At 41.6% G+C, this 22,337-nt stretch overlaps 1 protein-coding gene across 1 annotated transcript in view; it reads left to right on the plus strand.

Moving 5' to 3' along the window:
- PACRG (parkin coregulated) overlaps positions 1-13,324 on the plus strand; it is a 220,782-nt gene extending 207,458 nt beyond the window's left edge. Inside the window, exon 6 of the mRNA XM_083830277.1 lies at positions 12,853-13,324. Within this exon, the coding sequence (XP_083686403.1) occupies positions 12,853-13,013 (161 nt within the window). The 3' untranslated portion in view covers positions 13,014-13,324. The remainder of the gene's footprint in view (positions 1-12,852) is intronic.
- The last annotated feature ends 9,013 nt before the right edge of the window (positions 13,325-22,337 follow it).

A 22,337-nucleotide genomic window follows, 5' to 3' on the forward strand; every position in this document is an offset into this window, starting at 1 on the left:
GTCTCCCTCACTATGTTTCTAATTCTGCCTGGCTGTTCTCACAGTTGTCTTCGATGCGTATGTGAAATCAAGTCAGTCTGTTAGCTGAAAATTATGAGCGTTATTATTGTTCCTATCCTGTAAAACCGAGTTCTTATCTTATAGTACCACTTCCCCTACGGAGCTAGAATCATAACTCCTGCTGCTAGGTATGGATATACTACAATAGTGAGGATATGTGAATAAACTGATACCAGCCTTCCTTTCTGAACAACTCCTGAGGATCTGGAGGCAGTAGCTATAGTCTCACTGCCAGACAACTATCAGCAGTTTGGGGAGCTGTTGAGGCAGATGGCTGAGGCACTAGATCTGATAACAAATAAGCCTAAAATGACTTATTGATTCTTCAGCATTTTTTGATATTAAGCAGAGAGGAAAGCTTATGCTTCTGTATAATGAGGATATTACCAAACCAGCAAGAGATGTCTGGATGACTCTTTTTTTTGATCCATATAATTAAAAGTAAGGAAGAAAATAGAAAAAGAGAGGTCTAAAACACTTGCAGGTTACTGGTACCTCTCTTCTCATATACTAATCAACAGCTTCAGTCCACCTCCTCCATCTTAAAACAGAGAATACTTATGCTGATAGCATACATTCTGTAGGATCCCTATTCTTACATCAATAAGGTTGGCCTTCACTTCTAATCATTTCCCAAAATATACTTATAAGTAGGTGAGATTCTTGCTCAGAACTGTAAAGCAAAGATATTGGATGCCTGCTACAGAAGTGCAGATAAGCCTATATAACTTTTCATCATGTTTTGCTACTAAATGACAGTGGAAAATCAATAGGCTCGGATATAACATACCAACTGGTAACCATCAGTACATACATGAAATTACACTGTGGAATAACTTACACTATGGAATAACTGTGCTAATCCATAATGTACGTATTCATATAAATTGGAACCTTTCTGGAGCATGCTTAAGAAAATTAATTAGCCAAATGAGTGTTCTTGCTTCCTTTCCTTCTTTTTCAGCCTTTGTTTTTCTTTGTCTTGTATTCCTCCCATGTTCACATTCTTGTCCTTCGGGCAAGAATTGTCTATTTTACTTATCAGTCAAGTGCCCAATAAACTTTATCTGTGCTAGGACAAATAATTCAGGAAGCACATTCCAGATATCACCATTCAGTGACGAAATTTCTTCGTGACTCCTCAAGAATGTTGCTGACATTAATTTATAGACTAGTATAGGTGATTCCTTCCCCTTAAAATAACATTCCATATTTTCCTTCAAAAGTCATCATTCTGCATTAGCTGCTGTTATCCAAAAATGCTCAATAATACTTTTCTGAAGCAGCATTTGCTGTTACTCCTGAGCCAGAGCTTCCATGGGCACCAGTTCAGCACTGCAGCTGCAGAGTTGCATCAGAGACCTTTATACTCACTGCAACCATTAGCATTAGGCAGTGTAGGAGGTGGAACAGCTATCTGTGACCTGCTGGAGAAAGGTGATAAAGGAATTTTGTGAGGTGTTACTTTTCTCTTTCCTCTGAAGGACGACCCTATCCACAAAGCAATAAGCATTCCAGGAAAATTGTGAGATAATATTACTCGTGAAGTATCTCTCACTTAGATATTAGTCAAGCTGTATTCCAGGTTATCTTTTCAATGTGTCCCAAATTTATTTAAAACAAAACAAAAAACCTCGTGACTTTCTTTCATAGCAATGACCATTTCATTAAAGCTAGTTATAATGTAAGTGTGAGTATTACTCTCAGATCATCCATGTGCAAAACAGCATATTTCAGTAACCAGGGAAGATTTTCCTTGACAGCTTTTTGCTCTTGTTCTTCATTGGAATACATGAGAATGCAAGCCGACAAATACTCAATAAAAGCATATTGTGCTCTGCAGTGCTATTTACCTGTTTTCTTGGCTGTAAGAAACCTCTAGGCTAGCCTGAGTTGACCAAGAGCATTCAGCCATATCACTGACTGCTTCTTTTGTCTCTTCCTCCCTGTCCTGACGCGTTTGTGTGTATGAGCTGTTTTCCTTTTGAATTTGAACAGATGCAGGCTTGTCTGGGACCAGGGATAGAAGGGCTGTAAGATAAGTGAATGATGAAAAAAAAAAAAAAAAAAAAAAAGATTGCAATTGCAAAATGTAGCATGCTTTACCTGCATATTGGAGAATGTAAATGGTCATATTTTCCTTATTATGCCAGGATTAGCTGGATATTAACAAATTACAAAATATCCGATCCTTGGCCTTAAGGCTCTGGCACAGCAGCATGACAGTGTAAACCCCCAAATGACCAATGCAAGGGAGATGAACTTACTGTGACTAGTACACCTCCATCAGCTTATAGATATATGATTTTTGCAGCAGTTTAGGACAAAGAGAGCAAAATATTAATTCAGCTGAGAGGCAAAGATTCTTTATCAATCCTTATTGTTGGTCAGGTTCACTGCTTCTGTAGTGAAGTGAATGTATTTTAAAATGTGTCACAAACTGAGCTAGAAGTGCTGCATTGTTAGCAGCTGGATGTTTTGTACACAAAGGCACACATATAAGATATAAGAAAGGTATTACCAGTGTGAACGGAGGTGGAACTTACCCTGCTGAGCATGTCATGTATCCTGTTTGCACACAGAAAAGACATTTTTACTTCCATGCCTAGTCCCAGAATAGATAAGTTTCAAGGTCTATTTCAGTAAATGTGGAAAATCAAGTATAGGCTTAAGAGATTATGTGCTTATGGATAATTGTAATTATTTGTGTGTAAGCAATGTAAGAAATAGCAGCATTTTTTTTCCATATACTCATACATGCCAGCAGTAAATTTTTATCATGGATACTGTAAATCAGAAAAACAGTCTTAATTCTTTCTCCTCTAGGTACGACTTATGATTCCTTTTTATTTTTTCAGAAAAATACTGTATGGAAAGGGGAAAAGGTTCTGCATTAACAAGTTTTATTGGAACAACACAATTTTCTTAAAATAATGAACAAGAATAATAAAACTTAGTAAAAGAAAAGCATATACTTATATATTAAAAATAATTTCCTGTTAAAATATTGTAATATATATGAATAATAATTTTATCTAAAAAAAAAAACCACTAGCTATTTCCCATCCTATTGTTTTTACACACACCTGCTGTTTGCAGTTTTTTCTTTATTATGAACAATTTTATTTAGGCATCATAAAAATGCTTGTATTTTAATAACTTTACACTGCAATCACTTTGTGGAAAAAATAGGATTAGATTTTAAAAAACAAAGTCTGGAAGCTATGATACCTATTACATAAATGGTGTAGTAAGTAGATTCTATACTGATAGTAAAGGGAGTAATCTTATGGAAGTTGCATAAGAGGGCAAAAAAAGACTCTTTCTGTCTATTGCAAGAGTGCATCTGTCCCAAATCTCAGTAGGTGGTCTTAGTAGTGGGACAGGTTACTGGAAAAAACACGTGTAAGTAACTTCTGTCTTTCTAGAAACCCACTGATGTTATCAATGGCATTTTTTCCTGTTAACTGCTATTGCAGTTCAGCTTCCTTCAGTTTCTTGAAATTGAGCAAAGTGGTTCTCGGATGAATGAAAATGTCAGGCAGTTCGGGAGCTCGCAGTATCAGCATGCATCACTATTCGAGTCCCTGCCGTTCTGATAGCAAGCTGGACAATAAGCAGTTGTACCTGTGATAGTTGACTTTTAGCAATTATCAAGACAGGTTATGTAGTTTCACAGCATGCCAGCAAACAACCTTCCTGTCATTGATTTATCTCAGGAGAAACACATGTTCAGAGAAATATATGATCCAGAGAAATTATCAAATGATAATGATGTCATTTAACATCAGTAAAAAGTGCTGAAGAGTTCTTTAAAGGAAGATATCTAAGTGCCAATATTTAAAATAACATTTTCAAAAGAAGCTTTGCTCAGAACAAGATGGAAAGAATGCAGCAAGCTATACAGGAGAGCTTTCATACCCCACATTCCTCAAGTTGCTCTTCTTCAGATTACTACTTCATAATTCAAAAAGACACAACAAGTTGCAAAGATTGTTTGGGACAGCTGTCTGCTGTTTTCTTTCTGTTCAGCTGTAGGCTGATAGTGGTAGCGTGTCCTCACCTGACTGTGTGCCCCAGGATACAGGAGTGCCTTGTTGGCATATCAGGATACAGTCTCCTTAAGCATCACTTTACAAGACTGAACTGCTGTACAACAGAAGTAAGTTTCCTATGACTTTAGATACTTGCTGTTTTTGCATGTAACTTCATGTCTCCAAGCATTATGGCTTTTCTTATAAATCTGTCTGTGATGTAAGAAGATCTCAGGCATTCAGCTCATTGTGCTGGATGCTGCTGGGCCATTTGCTTTCTTCATACCTGGCACCCTTTTGAATTACAGGTCAGGCAACACAAGGTTACATGTGTAAGGTAAAGAAGGATGAGTGCTTTCCAGTTAGAGTCATTAATGAAATAGTTCTCCCTCTTCACTTATCTTTCTTCACATTTAATGCATTGAAAATTTTGAAAAACATAAATGACATTTTTTTGAGAGAATTAAAAAGCAGTCTGTATATGATGTATATGCAGTTCTTATATTGCTTTCTAAAAGCTTCAGCTTTCACGGGTCAAAAGCTGTGAACCTGCAGAAACACCACACCTAGGGGACAGGATTTTCCTTCTCTTTTATCTGCCTTGCATTCTTGTAGGTAAGGAATAAAATATATATATATATAACATTTTAGTTGTATCAAAAAATTACTTTTTTTTGTTTGTTTGAAAAGCTTTATAAATTCAAATGTAAGCTTTTCTTAATGAAAAATAAATAGCTGTCAACTAGTTTTCATAAGAATTTATTTTATGTCCTTCTGTTGTTCATTAAAATATGCAAATTCATGTCTTGGTACGGTCATTATTTTTTATTTGTCATATGCATTGATCCAATTGGAAAATCACAGAAAGAAACAGTAATCAGATTACCGATTATGGGATATTACTTTCTCTGTCTGGTTTCAGGACAAATCACTACTTTCCAGTTACAGAGCTATCTGTCCGTTAAACTGAATAAATTCTGCCCTTGTCCCACAGCGATAAAATAAATCTTCATCCGTCTACACAGTCATTCATAGCTTACATCTCCTTGTCCCTTCTCAAATCACTGCTCAAACACCACCAATTGACTTTGGGTTCTTGCTTATTTCACTTAACTAGGGAAGAGGAAAACTAGAAAACTGGCAACTTCAGGCATATCTAGCAGCTTGCTCCCATAATTCTGATGGGAAATTTTTAATATAGTGACCCATTTTTATATGGTTGCTTTCCAGTGGCAATAAAGAGCTCACCATTCCATTACAAGGTTACAAAAGCTGTCATCGAGGTCATTTAGTTGACAATTAAATTTTTGATGGGCCAGCTATACCAAATGGGGTCCTTAAATGATAACAGTTTTGAGTAGCATTTTTAGATACAACAAATTCCATTAGTATATCACAGATGTACAAAAATATCTATTAACACAGAGTAATGAATTACTACTGAGCTTTTTGCTGTAAGGAAAAAATAAAAATACTTTCCCTCAAAATAATTTTGGTTACATAAAATAATTTTGGTTACATAAATAAAAATATTCCAAGAGGGGAAGAAGAGCGGAAGGAGGACAGGTTGTCAAGCATCATGATTTTAAGTATGAATGAACTCGATAAAAATTGGCTGTTATAGCATTACATTTTATACTGAAATCAGTGATCCTGAAAGCATTTTGGGACTTTCAGCTTTGTCACTTTTAATTACTTTTAAAAATAAATTATGTTTATTACACACACATAAACACACATTTATTTCACATAGTTTTAATTCCTTTTGCATTAATTGTGCCATAGTTGGATGAGAAGCTAGTGTGACAAGCAGATGTATTTCACATCAGAGCAGCAAAGCTATGCAAATTTTGCACTCACAAACATGTTTTCCATTAAAAAAAAATATTTGCTTTGTACTAGTTTACATATGATTGGAAGAACATCAGATTCACATAAGTGGTGCAACTCTTGTTGCACTTTAAGCATGATTTGTGGCCTAATTTTGCAACAGTAAACAGCGTACCAAGGCCACAGAGATCTCAGACTCCAGTTTCAGTTCCCCTGTTGTGCATGCTGTTTATCTAAGATTATTTAACACTACTTTGTTTGATATTGATCACTAGCACAAACACAGACAAACTTCAAAGTCAAAATTCATTGGAGAAGTTTAAATGCTTATAGAGGAAAAATGTACAATAATCTTTTCTTCTTTTTTACCTCATTGGTCAAACGTATTTGCTAATATCATTTGTTACAGAATCTGTGATTTCTACATTTTTTAGTTCAACTTTAAAAAAAAAGTCTGGACTTAGAATGGATTACATCTGATGTTGCTAACATTTCCTGGAAATGGAAAACTGTGATAACAGCTGCTGTCTTGGCTCATTTTCGGTTGTTTTTTGGTGGATTTTTTTAAAATTTTTTTTGTTTGTTTGTTTTTTTCTTTTGATGGTGTGGGGTTTTTTTCGTACTGCAGCAATCTACAAGTAGTTACAGCTATCTACAGTAGGCTTGCGTCATTAGTAAAACATTGTAAGTCAGTCGAATGTTTCCTTTCCAATCTGAGTGCTTCCTCTTACTGAATTGTTGACTTTCTGAATAGTATTTACAGTAACAACACTTGCATTCTAAAATAAATGCTAATTTATGAAATAAGCTAAAAGCTAGCTGCATACGGAAGATAACAGTAGAAAGAATCTATATTTTATGTTAAAATTCAATGCCTCTAATGAGAATTTTAAAAATCTTGTAAGCATCTTATTTGGACAGACGATACCCAGCAAATTTATACCAAATGTATAAAGTGTTTTGTTGGTTGTTTTTTGTTTTTGTTTTATAAAACTTACGATGAGCAGAAAGTTCTCTATATTAGTATCCTTTCTTAATTCCAAGTGTACATGATTTCTCCTTGGATTGAAATTTTCTTCTGCAATCTTTGCAGTACTGTAGCATTGTGAAGTGATAAACATTCAGCACTAGTGATGAAAAATAGAATGGGGAGCCAAGTAAAGCAAGAGACAAAGAACTCTAAATGTTGATAGTGTCAAAAAAACAGGTTTGTGCATATTCAAAGATTTGCCCTCCTTAAAGTTTATTAGTACTTCAAGCTTCAATGTTTTAAAGTGTTTTGAAAGATACGTGTTTTTTGTTGTGTTGTTGTTTTTTTTAATGATGTTTTCATAGTATCAAGAGTGTTAACAAATTTTTATTAATTTTTCATCCAAATCTGTGCTTCTTTCTTTGGTATACGATTAAGCTTCCAAAAACAATGTTATATAAGCAGGATAGCGTCTGTTTCCATGCCAAAAGCTTGGTTTTGCTTTGTATCAAAACAGACAATAATTCTCCCCATGAAGCAACTTCAGCAAATCCACCTTCACCAAATATGTTTTAATATTTAAAGAACACTTCCCTTCATCACATTTTAAATGGCTGGTGAAGAGCCCTGCCAGCTCAAGGACCTCTGCACCATTTCTGGTTCTAGGATTACTGTGCACTGAGCAACTTCAGGTATTTGACCCTGAGCAACCTGATCTAACTGTGAAAATGGAGCTGACTCTGAGCAGGGTGTTTGGACCAGATGACTCCAAGGTTTGTTCCAACCTAAATTACTCTATGGTCTCTTCTTTCCAGTGTTTGAGCTTTGGGACCAGCCTGTGTGAGGCCAGTTTGTGCTTCTGTGTGCACATAATCTAGACACATCCTAAGAAACATCTAAAATTGGTGTCCATGTTGCCGTGAGCCTTTGGGAATGGAAGACAGAATTTTATGTCTGGGTTGGTAATGACTCAAAGTCGTAATCTCCGTGTGCCTCGTCCTTTACTTGAGTGAAATGAACCCTCTGTTTCTTAGCCACTGACCCTCCGTTTCTTGGCATCCTGTAACTTTTCACAGACTTGCAATTAAATGAGCAAGGAGACCAAGCTACCTCATCCTTCCTGGAGCTGGCAATTTCAAAGCAGAACTATGAGTCAGAGTGGCAGGAGTGGTGCAAAGGAGTCCTGCCTCCTGCTGCACTGACTCATCGGGGCTTTCACTTTCCGCTCCAGTCAGGAAGCCAACATCTTTTATGGCAATTAAACTAATCCTAACAAGAGGACTTTGAGAAATTTATTAAGCTCTGAACTCTACCTGAGCAGTGAAGTTATGAGATGTGAACCCTGACATACACACATGCCAATCAGTATATCATGTCAGTGAGCTTTCATTTATGTTTTGTTGCCAGCTCCTGGAAGGGATAAAGTCCTGAAATTTGGCACAAAATATTTTAATGCTAGTTTGTACTGCTTAACTGTATGTTGTTCTATGATAGGCTTTTTTGTAGAAATGTGTTTCCATACTGAGTAATACATCTGCACACTGCAATACCTTCATTGTTGTTTTTTGAAGCAAAAGTCTTATGCAGTTAGTGGTTAGCATGTTGGATTACTGTAATCATTTTAATTGATGAAATGGCCTGTTGGTTTGACTAGGATGAACTGAGGTAGCAGTTCAAAAGTAGTTTTTACTATAGTTAAATTTCACCATTAGTAGTACTTTCATTGTCTATAACAAAAAGTTAGAATGCATGATTTGTGTCTAATATTTTCCATGACTTGGAGCAAGTCACTTTACCTTTCAGTATCTCTGTTTCTCAAGATTCAAAACGGGAGGGATGATGCCTATCTTTCCTAGTAGCTGTAATGATTTGTATCCAAAAAAAAACCACCAACAACAACAAAACAGCAGCCAACCAAACATATCCATCTCCCTATTATTTATTAACTAATAGTAGTTCAAAAATTTCTGCCTCTTGTTCCAAGACAAACCCTCTTGTTCCAAGACAATTTTAAATCTTTGTGGGTATATATGCATTTATAAGTTCATTGGTTAAGAATAAAGGAATGGCCTTTGAATTACAATTTTATTACAAATAAATAAATAAATAAATAGTTTAACCTGGGGACATGGGGCTTTCTTCCCAGTGTTTTCAGAAATCTCTTTTAAGTATTGTTCTGTGCTCCAACACTAGGCATTCCTCAGATATTTAGCATCTGGGGAAATTCCAATATCCCAAGATCTACGATGTTCCTACACCAATAGGTGTATTCAATATGTCTTTACAATAGGTGTATATAAATGAAAACTCCAGTTTGAATCTGTGCTTTCCATGAAACAGAGCCACCATCAGGAGCAAGATCTATAATCTGTGACTTACAGAGAGGTACTTTGACTTATTTGAGAAAACCCTATTTGAGATCTGGCCTGCCTCGAAGTGAAATCTAATAATCTGAAAGAATGTCTAGGCCACTTTCAGATGCTAACAAATATCTAGAGGTAGGAATAGGTCTGCCTGGGCTTTAACTTTTCTTTTCTTGTCCACCCTAGGACTTAAAAACTGCCCTCTGAAGCTCTTAATGCTTTGAGAAAAACTTGCCTGTCCTTCTTTAATGCAACACAATTTTAAATTTGTAGTATTACCATAGTACATTTTTTAAAAATGAAATGAAATGCAATACATATAACACTAGATTTTCTTTAATGTCCTGAATCACAAATAGAAGCATGTCTAGACTCAAATGCAAACCACGTTTTATGGCACAACTCAAATCCTCCTCCGTTCCCTGCCAAATGCTGAGTTCAGTCCCTGCAGGTCTGAGCAGGGTTTCCTCGGCTACAGCGGCTGGCATCGTGAGTGCTTATGGCAGAGCAGGGAGTGCCGCTGCTCGCCTTGGTGTGCTGGCTGGTTTCATCAGCCAGCACAGGTCTTGACAGGTGCAGAGCCTTCCACCTCGCTTTCCAGGGCCATGGAACCCTTGGTGCAGGATTTAGGAGACTGGGAACTAACTTTTTGATCCAGAAAGAGAAAATGAAATATTTTCCTGATTGTAATCCTCTAGATCTGCAAGCACTGCTTCAGTGAGTTTCTTCTAAATGCAATAACAACATTTGCTCTGAAAAGAGTTCTTGATGCACGATGAATTTGCCAGACATTTCACTTTGAGACCAAGATACGACAAATGTGCTTTCTCGCATTTTCATGTTGATTTATTCTCCCTCACAAAGGACAACTTCATAAAGAGCTTGAATCAGATCCATGTTCACACTTTACATATGCAACATTTTTGTGGCTGACAAAGTTGGCTCCTCATGCAAACTAACTTGGAATTGAAGTCAAATCAGAGAAGGGCATGCCGAGATCGCTACACTTCAGTAGCTATTTTTTCCAACTAATCATCATTATTATGACTAGATATTTACCCTTAGGTGCATTGAGCAGATCATTCTGACTCATCCGTTTAGTGGATGTTGTCCTGTTGGGTTAATCATTATCTTTTTGTCTGAAAGATTTTTTAATTCCTATAACTGCATGGGATAGCTATTTTGGTACTTACCAGGTGACCTCAGTGCTGACACAACCTTTCTGGTATTGTTGGTTGTAACTTGTGTCATGACCTTAATGTGAATTATGGCTGCCTTGAGGATACAAACCTTCATGTAGCACAGATGGTCTGTAGGAAAAAAATGTTAATGAAGGTCTGTACATCACACATTGTCTTCCCTTGCAGACTATTTCCTTTACCATTGCCTCGTTCTTATGGGCACCTTTTAATCAAGCTTCTAAGGCACCATTTATTGTACAGACTATGCTCTAATAAAAAAGACTACAACACGGGATTCTGGAAGATGCCTTTGCTACCAGCATTATCACTGCATCTTGTTGGCCTCCTCCAAACTTGCTTAGTTCTCCATTATGCATTGTATCACCATTACTTCCAGAGAGTAGATTTTTTTACTACTTCTTTGAAAGAATGATGAAAGCTGTGTAAGCTCATTAACAGAGCATGTGTGTAGGCTTAAAATTACAGATAATAGACAAATGGTTGGAAAGTCAGTAATTCCTTTACGTATTTGCCAAGACTTGGGTCAAGGTTCAGGGTTTCCTTTGCTCAAACCGGTGAAATCAGAAACATCTCCAGGTGTTTTGGGGAGTGCTGGCAGTGCACATGCAACACAGGTGAGGAGGCACAGTTGATCTCAGGTGTCTTCTGCAAGAGCAAACCATGTCTAGTCTAAATTGCACTCAATTTTAATGTGCTTTACTTTTTGCATAATGTATTTTGTATAAGCTAATCCCATTTTATTTAATAGCTCTTGTTTTCTATGCACTCTCAGAATCTATTATTTCTAACATTACAGTCAATTCATTGTAGTCAATGTTGATATCACAACCCTGTATTCTCACACCCATGAAATAAACAGTTAATTTATAGGAAAGTGTCTGTGTCTTTAGGAGTAATCATCGCAAAGCATTTAATGCCTGTCTACTCTGAAGCCCAGTTCTTGTATGTGACATCTGCATTTGTGTAAACATTCAAAAAAAATTTATATACATAATTGACTTGGAATGCAATCAGATATATTACATGGATATTCAGGAAAAAGGCAATTTTTACCTCAGTGTTTGTCTTTTTCTTCAAGAGCACTGTTCTTCAGGTTTAGTGGTAAAGGGTCGCAAGCTTAAAATTCATATCTTTGGGCTTAGATCAAGGAAAGGATGTAAGGGTGGGGTGCAGCTGTATGTCTACACCCCACAGGACTTGTGATGTGGAGGCAGCACCGGGAGCAAAACCTACCCTCACCCTTGTGGGCACTGCATTTCTGATGTGAAAGGCAGGCACTACACAAAAAGTTGGTTGCGTTGTCATGACAAATGTGTCCTTAGCCGGCTGGCTGAGACTGTAATAAGTAAGCAGCGTTATTTGAGATGTTAAATGTGTGACATGGGCACATTGCCACCACAGCCTGGAGCAAGACCACTGACTGACTGCATGTGGACTCCCCACGGCGGTGCAACGGCCGCTCCGCCTGGCCACTGCACTGCACCTGGTCAGCGTACATTATGCTCTTACCAAATTATTTTTGATATGTCTTAAAATATACCCATATTAAGGCAGTTTTCAGTATACTGTTTTTAAACAAAATGGAACATATTTTCCTCTTTTAAATGTCTTCGCATCGTTGCAGGTGGATTTATTTCCTACTTGTGTATTTTGTGTTCTCACGGTTATTTACACTGAATTTTTTTGAATGATTATGCTCTGTGTGTGTGAGTGTGTGCCACCCTTGCTAATCCATATTAGAGAAAGCAGGAGTGAATGTTACAGCGTGTAGGGGCAGCAATAATTTGTCCTTTTGACACTGACTTAATTTTACACATTTTTCAGGGAGCAGAAATTGAATGAGTGCCATGTTATACTCCAAATATCTCTTTTAGGCCAAATGACGTCCCCTCAACCAGAAACGACATAAGTCTGTGAATATGATGTCTAACATGGAACAATCCCAAAGCAATAGCTATTGAAGATTTCAAAGCATAACAAGTCTAACCTAAGTCACATTCTGTAGATAAGCATTTATGCGTCTGGCAGTAGAATTTTGTCCTAAATAAGCAATGTTACGAAATAAAGTAGTAATGGTCTTAAGAGATTAACTCTGTAACAGAGAGTCTATCCATATCTTATAATAGCACGTGTTTTCTTTGGATTTTTACTTAGATACTAAAGCAATGCATACATGAACAGCTTTTGAAGGCATACGAAGGGGGAGCCTGACGGAGCCTTAAAGAGAAACCAAAAACATCCTGTTTTCAAATTCAGCTGTTTTGTGTCACAGAGCAAAATTTCTAATAGAGGGACAGTGACTGATGAGCAATTCCAATTTTCTATGTCATTATTTCAAAGTGTACCACCAAATTTAATATATATTTTTTTTTTCTTTTTGTTTTATTAAACAGTTAATTCAGGCGATGGGATAGACTACAGCCAGCAGAAGCGTGAAAATATTGGAGATCTGATTCAAGAGACACTGGAAGCCTTTGAACGCTGCGGTGGAGAAACTGCTTATATAAACATTAAATACATGATCCCTACTTACCAGTCGTGCATATTAAACTGAGCTGTATCAAATGGGATGATTCCATTTGTGTTCTTAAAAAAACTGTGTCTGACTCTGTGTGGCATCTTGTTAGTCATGCTTTTTTTCTCTACAGCTGCTAAAATAGTGGCTTCTGGGGCATTAGAGTGTTAGCACTATTGTGAACAAGTCTTTCCAATACATAAATAGTGCCTGTTCCTTTGATTACAATGGTGTACTGTGCTTGTTTGTTCCGTGAAAGAATTGCTTCTTTATAACAGAGCTGACTCGAGCAGGAATCAGAGTTAAACCTTCAGTTGTATAGACAATAAAACTATAATTTTCATACGCAATTCAGCAATTGCTGTTCTGTGTCCGCTTGCCCTGAGGGTGATGTCAGAGGCTGTAACAAGAAGAGTTTATGCTGACTGCTTAATAGGTGTTTGTCATGGAAGAGAAACACCAGTTCAGCAATGTCTCTCTAGCAGCTGTGCTGAATAATGTGCACCAACATACAATAAAACTGTTGAATGTATATACCAATTATAGTGGGAAAATGTATGTGGTCCATTATAAACCACTGTCAGAAAATTAATGTCCCTTACACACTCATGGTCTAAGCTTCCAGGTGTTTACCTTGCTCTGGACCTTGGGTTCCTGTCAGTGAACATCAGGCACGACCACAGTTTTGATGGGAAGAAAAACATGATCAGATACAACTTGAATAAATCAGACAGAAGATGGAGTATACATAATATGTCAGTTCCTAAGGTCCCTGTTAATCTAGGTAAATACAGTATATATACATATATTTTAAAGGGTGCTGGATATTTTCTGTAGCTGCACAGTTGCTGTTGCATTTCTGTTATTACTATAGTATATAAATATAAACAGTATAACTATGGTTACAGTAATCCCCTAGAATTCCTTCTCAGTTAGTTTCTCCCTGCATACCCACAACACGGAATTGACATAATCGTAGCTTTATGATTGGCTTTATTGCTTTGTAAGCATTTCTGTGGAATAAACCTAGAAAAAATAAAGCAAGTTTTACAGTTCTCAAGGACAATCATTTAAAATTATCAGGTCAGCTCAAAACAAATCAGGAGATACAAACTTTGTCTAAAAAGCCTGAGGTTATAAAAGTACAGACTTTGGGCTCATTTTGTGTTTATTCTCGTTTCTGGAAGCTCTTAAAATATATCCAAGTTGCACTTTCAAGTATTTCTCTGTAATTAGTAGGACTCAAAATACATTCTTTTTGTTAGAAGCATAAGGCTTCCTCCGAGTGCTCTCCTGCCTCCGCGTGCGCACACGACAAAGACAGCTTGTGCGAGAGGCAGGGCTCCTGTGCTGCCCTGTTCCCTTGCTGTGGGTGCACCTTCCTGACCCCTGAAATGCTGTGCTGGGTCTGACATCAGGCTGGCATTAGCTTTTCCTATGTCTGATCTGTAGGCTCTTCAGCCTGAGACATTTTTCTTTTTTCTTTTACTTTTTCCTGTAACTGAAGAACAAGTTGGGAGGAAGAGGAGTTGCTGCACTGAGGGATGCCACTGGCCACCAGCGCTCCCCAGCCCTAGTTTCAAGCATGACTGCTGCAGGTGCGCCTGCTTCCCAGGCTCCAGAGACCTTCCTTTTCTGTTTGTTTTTCAGTTACTTCCGAATTTTCTTTCACACATTGCCAGGGTTTCTCTCCGGTCCCTAGAGTTCAGGCAGCGCCTGTCCTGTGACTAACGCACACCTGTGATGGACGAGCACAGCAAATGTGCTGCCTCGCATCCAGAGCGTCTGTAAATCTTTCACCTCCCTGGCAGAAAGGAATGTGAAGCCTGGCTGCAGGCCTGTGTCTTGGGAAAATCAACAGCTTCGTCTTCAAAACTCGCAGAGCAGAGTCTAGCAGGATACATCAGGGAGGCTGAGCACATCTTCTCTTCCAAACATGCCCTTCTACATATCCACCCTGGCACCAGCAACACAGCCTTCACTTACAGTTTCTCCCTCTGCTTAAACAGCAGCCCCTGCCTGCCCTGGGCACCGTCCCCTGCTCCCACGTTAGTGGCACCGGTGGGTTTGGCTATGGGGACATGCATGTTTCCACCATGAGTATGCAGCGTGCTGGAGGACTGCTGCATGAAGGGAGCTGAGTTACTCAGCTCTGAAACAAATCAGGCCCTTCATAAAATGAAAAATCACAGGTCACCTTTCATTTATTAGCTATTTATGTTCTGTCCTGACGAGAAAGCCCAGCCCCACACTTGTGCCCGAGATCAAAAAGCCTCACAGCAGCCAGCTGCAGCTCCCACCCCACTGGGCTCCCACCACAGAGCCACTCGCAGAGGTGACAGCAGGGGACAGGGCTCTCATCCCTGCGGCTTCCCCATCCCACCACCCTTTGCATCGCGGCAGCACTGCTGAGGAGCTGGTGAAGCTGAAGCCGCATCGCCAACTTCGAACTCTGTTCCCTGGCTCTTCGTTGCAATTTTTGCATCCCCTCCCCTTCAGCTCGGCTAGGACAAGACTAATGACTGACAAACACAGGCTAGACACTGGAAAATGGACACCTTGTGCAGCTCCAGGCTTGCCCAGACCTGATCCCTGCAGCCCTGTTCTCTGTTTGAAGATGTCTTTCGCAAGAGGTTGCTTCAACACGGGGTGACCTTACTGCAAACCGTAAGGGCAAGAGAGGTCGTCCCCATTCACATCAAGGGAAAAGTTTTACAGCTAAGTGTTTTTACTTGCATGCTCAAGGGGGTAAAATCATTAATCATAGGAGCTGGACTGATAAAAAGAAGCTTGATAGAAAGTGCAGTCCAGTAATTTAGAAAGACTGAAAATAAAACTATTTTAGGATGTCATCTTATGAAGTCAAACTGTACGCCTGCCAACCTTGCCAGTGTCCCTTTAAGCATGATCAGCAGCATATTTATAGGCAATTACAGCACAGCTCAAAGCACTTTATAAAGCACAAGATCAAGGACCCAGGTGCTTAAGCATACGAGTAATATTATGTCATTCAATACACTGCCGAGCTATTTTGCTATGCTCAAAAAATGGAACTGTAGTTTCAAAATAGTAACTGCCTCTCCCCCAGACCATGTCATTGTGGTCACCAATACTGTGGGCAGTCAATCATGAGTTTCTAATTGTGATCAATTAAAAGGCACCTTGGGCCAGGTTTTTCAGGGAGTATAAATTAAGTGTAGCTCCATTAAAGCCATGTAGACTAGAAGTGGCCTGTGCCTTAATATGAGGTCTCCTGTTACTTTCTAGCTCTTCTGCCACCGCAAGGTAAGTGACATTGGGAAAGGACCCTGTGGACAGATAAATAAGTTATTGGCTAGTTTTCTGAAGCCAGTGTCTGAGGTGGATTCAGTTTATCTTGATAAACATGTTAGGTGCTTCAGGCTGGCTGGTGATTTTTTAGCTGGAAGAATAAAAAGCACAAGCTTACATTTAAAAAAAAAAAATCTAGCTGTGCCTTTCTTTCTCTTTGCTAATCCTCAATACAGGGATAAAGGGGGGGGGGGGGGAGATTCTTCCCCAAAGCAGAGTAAGGGAACTCTTTATCAGGTGTCATATACTTGGGAAGCTGGCATCTTGTGGGCACCATGAAGCAGTGGTGGCGCAAGTTGCTGGTGGCTGCAGCTTGACTGCCTAAAGCTGAGCACGATTTGGGGTCTCCAGTGCCCTGCCACAGGCCCAGCCAGGGCCACGCTGGGCTGCTGGGGACTGGCCAAGCCCACGCCGGTGGCAGGGCGTCAGAGCCTGGCCACTTGCCTTGCGGGGGCTCCTGAGGAGGCCTTGCGGGGGTGAGGCGTAGCCGCAGCCAAGCTGGGCCCAAAAGGAGAAAAGAAAGCTAAAGCAGACACTGTGTGCTTTCCTAATCCTGTCTGGAGACCCTCCGACTTCCAGAAAAACATTCTCCAGTCTGAGTGGCTCTGCAGGCAGCGGGGCGGTCGGCGTTTCTCCACTCATCTGTAACATCCTGTGTTTTTTGCTTTAAATAAAAGCAGCGATGCTTGCAGGAACTCAGCACAAAGCCTGTCTGCCTGAGACTGCTCGAGGTCTCTTTGTGCCTCCTGGAGACCGGGGGAGGATGGCTCATGCCCTGGCAGGACGAGATGTTCCTTGCCCCAGCCCCACGATCCTTCTGGCACACGAGGGAAGGGGGGGGAGCGTCTGTGCCAGGCAAACCCCGGCTGTGCTTGCTCTTGCCCAGCAAACGTGGCCGTGGCCTGTGCAGTCCCAGGGGTCCCTGCTGCGAGCCTCCCCCTCCTGAGGGCAGGAGCACCGGGCCTTGGCCACCCGGCCGCAGTGTGTGCAGGCCTGGCTCCACGGGGAGGGGCGGAGGGGAGGGGCTGTGAACAGACACCCGCATGGGACAGAAGCTACAGAGGAGCCAGCACTGTCCCAGGGGAGGATGCACATGGTGGTCTGCCCGTGGCCAGGAGGTTCTTGGGGCTGCACCCTGCCAGCTGCCCTGGCCCATGTGTGCAGGAGCCTGAGAGGCTCTGCCACCGTGGTGTCCCCTGGCCTGGCTGGTCAGGGTGTGGGATGAAATGGGAACCAGAGCTCCAGCTCTGCAAAGGCTGGAGGGCAGAAGAGAAGCAGGAGCGAGCCAACCTGCTGCCTCAGCCTACTCTGCGGTATGGTGGGAATGTACTGGTTTGGGGTCTCATTTCTGCACCTCTTCCACCTCTGTGGCTGTCTAATATACAACTTGGTAGAGGTGAACTGATGCACTGTATTTAATGTGAGTGCAGATAAATGTACTGGTGCTTGTGGTGGCATACAGTGTGCTCATGTATGGTTGTGAGCGTTGACACTACTAGCATCCATAAACAGTGTAGCTCTGTCCCGTCTGTGGGACCACAGTAGCCTTGCATAAAATCATATTGCCTTCGGATAGAGGTGCAGAGATCCAAAAAAAAAACCATGGACAAATTTCTCAGAAATCATCCAAAAACTCTACAAAGTATCATGTCTTATCCCAAAGTGTACAACATAGTGTTGGATGCGGAGGCCCACTGGGCGTGGGCCAGAGGAAATTTATGTCCACCATAGAGCAGCCACCTTCTGTTGCACACTGTTGCCTTAACTGGGAGTGGCCTGCCTTGAAATGTGTGGTCCATCCAGCTCTATCAGCTTCCAATTTCTGTTTTCTGGGTGTAATTTCTAAGCCCTCCCCAATGGAACAATTGCCTAAAAGCACTACTACTTGCCTAACTCCAGATCTAGAAGTCGTGAGTGGTCTCCTTGCATCTTGCCATGTCCATCTCGTGCATTAGTCCCATTACTTCATTTGTGAGAGCTCACGCTTCCTGCTCCTCCTGTGTCCCTGTGGTGCTGATGGAGAAGCTGCGTGAGCGGAGCGGGCAGAGGGGCAGCTGATGATGGAGCCATCAGGGAATGGTTATTCCAGCAAACGCTCTTCCTTTACAGTTTACATTTTGGGAAAATGTGAATTTTGGGGAAGTTGCATCTGCTTCATCCCAGAGCACTCCCTTGGTGGTAGCTGAGGCAAAACATTTCTGGAATAAATCTTCCTCCTTTTTCCCCTTGAGTAATGCTGCAGTGCACTGGGAGAAAAATAGCTGTGCTGCTGAGGGTGGGGGCAGGAGAGAAAGCAAATGGCAGAGAGCTCTTGTCTGGCGCATGGGATGTAAGGCTGCATTTCTCCTGCTTCTTGGGGACTTGTGGCTGTGCATGCCAAACCCAGCTTCCCTGGGCCACCATTTGTCCATCCTGGGAATTTTGTGTGGCTGGGATGTTGTGGGGTTTTCTGTTGATGTGAAGGGCCAGGTGGGCACCCCAGTGCTGCGAAGTGGGGTAGCCTGGAGCCTCCCCCATGCTTCCCATGGGATTTTCAAGGTGTGGAGGAAGACAGTGAGGTGGCAGCTGCTGGGGGGAGCCCCTTTTTCTACAGTTGCCTTCTCCTTGCTCCCTCCCCTGCCCAAACCTGCCCGCTGCAGCCTCCCGTTTTGGTTGGCTGGATGTGGCAACACTCGTAGCTGGGACATTGCCATGTGCCCACGAGGGCAGCGCCGGCACCTTGCTGGGCAGGCTGGTGACTGCCGTCGGGACTAACAGCATGCTGTGTTTCCACTCCTCTCTGGAAAACAACTGAATTCCTTCGGGGGGGGGGGAATAATGAATAACACCTAGCAGAAAGTGTTTTAAATCAGTTACTGTAATAATAAAGCAGGACAAATATAGAGGATAAAACCCCGATCTCTTTCAAAATGTTATCGGTGTGGGGGAGGAGAGTGCCTCCTTGCTCAGCACCCCATTTTGCAGTGTGTGTTTTATTCCTTGCCTGTGCTCTTGAAGAACTCTATGCCTGAAACTTTTTTTTATTAACACTGAATCATTTATGTCTGTTACAAAGGAAGAAATTGCCACTGCACTGCCTCAAGAATCAAAGTAAAGGGAACATCTGCTCTAAACTTCTTGCATCCAATTATTGCTTGCTATGCATTCTTACTTACTGGAGTAATGTGACTAAATTAAAGCTTCTTTCTTGTGCCTGCTTTTATGCATTGGTTTGGTATAAAATGTGTGGCTTGCTTAAAATCAACCTACAGCTAAAACTATGTCCGCATACAGCTGAGCCCACGTGTACTTTGATGCAATTAAGGGCACAATAGGAGCATTCTGAAAGATTGCCTCTAAAAGGCCTTTTGTTTGCTCCCCCATAGGGGCTGGCTGTACAAGCGTGCAGAAATGCAACATTAAGGAAAAAACCTCCATGAAGAACCCTGTAGACACAGAGCTGTGTTTTCTGTAGCTCAGCAGTAGTCTGTATGCAAAAGCAGAGAAGCAATTGGTGCTGTGAGGGTGATGATCGTTTTGATAGGAATCCCCCACATCACAGGAATGTTTCTGACGAAGCCAAAAACCCACCAGAAACATTCCAGGGCCACAAACCTGCAAACCGCCGAAACCAGCATTGGAGCCGCGCTGCCGGCAGCAAGGCAAAGACAACAGCAGCAAATCAAGCTAGTTCTGCAGGAGACAGAGACAGTCAGCCGCTATTTTTATTTTTCTTCCTTTCTACAGTGCATACAGCATTACCATCAAGCTTAATTGATTGAAAAATATCTGGAAAATAAAGCTCTTGAACTTGCATGCCTAGAAACCTACCAGCATCACGTGCGTAGCAAAGGCCACATATCTCACGAAATACCACAACATTTCACAAAGGAGGTTTAAGAGCTCCAATTGAATAAAGCTTTCTCTGTGAAATATCTTTATGGGTCTACAAAGCAGTTAAACCCTCCTTGGGAAAAAAATGTGTACATCTCTTCCAGTGCAGCAGTAACAGTGTAACTACCACTGAGGCCTCGTTAATAAGGTTTCTCCCTTATCAGTAGAAGGAAAAAACAAATCTTCATCACAGAAAAGAAATTTAAGCTACTAAATTCTGACTCTTTGCTTTTAAATCCTACAATGCTATGCATAAATAATAATAAAAACAAAAAACCTCTGTCTTACTATGCTCTGGCTTTCCTTCAGGGATGGATCCTGCTACTTAAAGTCAGTGATGACAGTAACAGGACCAAAATAAACTCAGTAGGACCCTTTTCTATCAATAATTTTGCCACTGGCATAGTACAGGATTGTTTTTTTGTGGTCTGTACTATAGCAGCTTTTAATTATAAGACAATTTGGTGCCACGTGCTGTAGGAAAATTGGGCAGTTGCAAACCCTGCAGTGTTCCTTCATACATACTTTAATGGTTGTTTTTCTCCTTAAAGAAAGAAAAATAGTATTCCTCTGTTCTGTTTTCTTTTTTTTTTTTTAAGCTTTTATTCCTCGAGCATTTTTCAGCTCCCCAAGAAGATGTTTGCATTGCCTCTGCTCACCAGTTTCCTTTCGCACCCACAAGTATTTCCAGCTTTTTATTTGCAGAGCATGGTGTTGCACTGCCTTTTCATGTCTCCCATACTGTTATAATTATGTTTGGGGAGTAGAGATGGATGGTGTGCTGAGCGTATGCTTTGTTTCCCCACAACCCTCGCTCGCGGCTGGTCTCTACAATGTGATCAATAGCAGGCATTTGTACAAAGAGTAGTTTTTAATTTCCAGTTCTTGGTTTCAAGTTTCTCGTGAAAATTTCCATGTTTTCCTTGTGTTATGTGGCGCGGTTTCATTTGCTTTGCCTGTGACATCCCATGATGTCTGTCTCCTTCCCTCCAGCCAAGCCTCAGGCCCACCCTCCTGTGCCGCCGTGGCCCTCCATGGGTGCCCCGAGCTGCGTGCGTGGGCCCGGCTGCGTGCCTGGTAGCACGGATGGGGCACAGGCCGGGGCTGGAGGTGCCTGGTCCAGCAATGGGAGTACAGGGCCTGCCAGGACACCACTTGCCTGGAAAAGGGCTGGGCGAGAGCTGTGACCACTCGCTTCCACGCCCTGCAAACGCCCACTTGGTCCTTTACCAAATATCCCCAGCTGGGAGGGACCCACAAGGATCATTTGGTCCACCTACTTGCTCAATGCAGGGACCCTCAAAAACCAGACCATGTGTCTGAGAGCGTTGTCCAAATGCTTCTTGAACTCCAGCAGGCTCGGTGCTGTGACCACTGCCCTGGGGAGCCTGTTCCAGTGCCCGACCACCCTCTGGGTGCAGAACCTTTCCCTAAAACCCAGCCTGGCCCTCCCCTGTCCCAGCCCCATGCCGTTCCCTCAGGCCGTTTGCTCCACGTATGGATGAGGTGGAGCACAGCGGGCAGCACAGGGTTGGCCAGCTGCAGCCCCCTGTGTTGCTGCTCCTGCTTTTGGCTGAGCAAACTGGGGACACACAGAAGATGTGTGTGAGCACAGAGGATGAATCCTGGCCTGTTGTCCTAGTGGCTGCTGATGCTGCCCCGGTGCCCAGCCTCCTCCTCCTCAGCGCCTGCTCCCCACGAGAGCGAAACGAGGAAGCGGCACCGCGTGACTGCCCTGGTTTCAGTTCAGCTCAGGCAGAGCCAGATGTGGCTGCTGGGCTCAATGAAGTCAAAGGCACTGCTCATATGAGAAAGGAGAGCAGGAACTGGCCCCTGGCTTTGTCTTACGCATACATTCTTGTGGCATTTTTTTTTCCCCTGGGTAATTTATTTTTCTACCTCTAGCAGTGCTTTAGATGGACCGTATTTGCGTTTTAGCTGTATCTTCATCTCAGTGCTGTGTGGTCTTCTTCTAATCCATTTTACTTGAACGAGTATCTCCCAGGATATCTCCCACCCTGGTTCTTCACTTGCCTTTTTGTATCTAAATGACTTTCTACAGAAAATGTCAGGAGGCTGGAGAGCTCCGTATCTTACATCACTTTGTGATTTGATACAGAAGTAGCATACACTTAGCTTTAGAGATCAGCCAAGGTTAAA

The sequence above is a fragment of the Anser anser genome, assembly GCF_964211835.1.
Source record: "Anser anser genome assembly, chromosome: 3".
In the NCBI taxonomy this organism is placed as follows: domain Eukaryota; kingdom Metazoa; phylum Chordata; class Aves; order Anseriformes; family Anatidae; genus Anser; species Anser anser.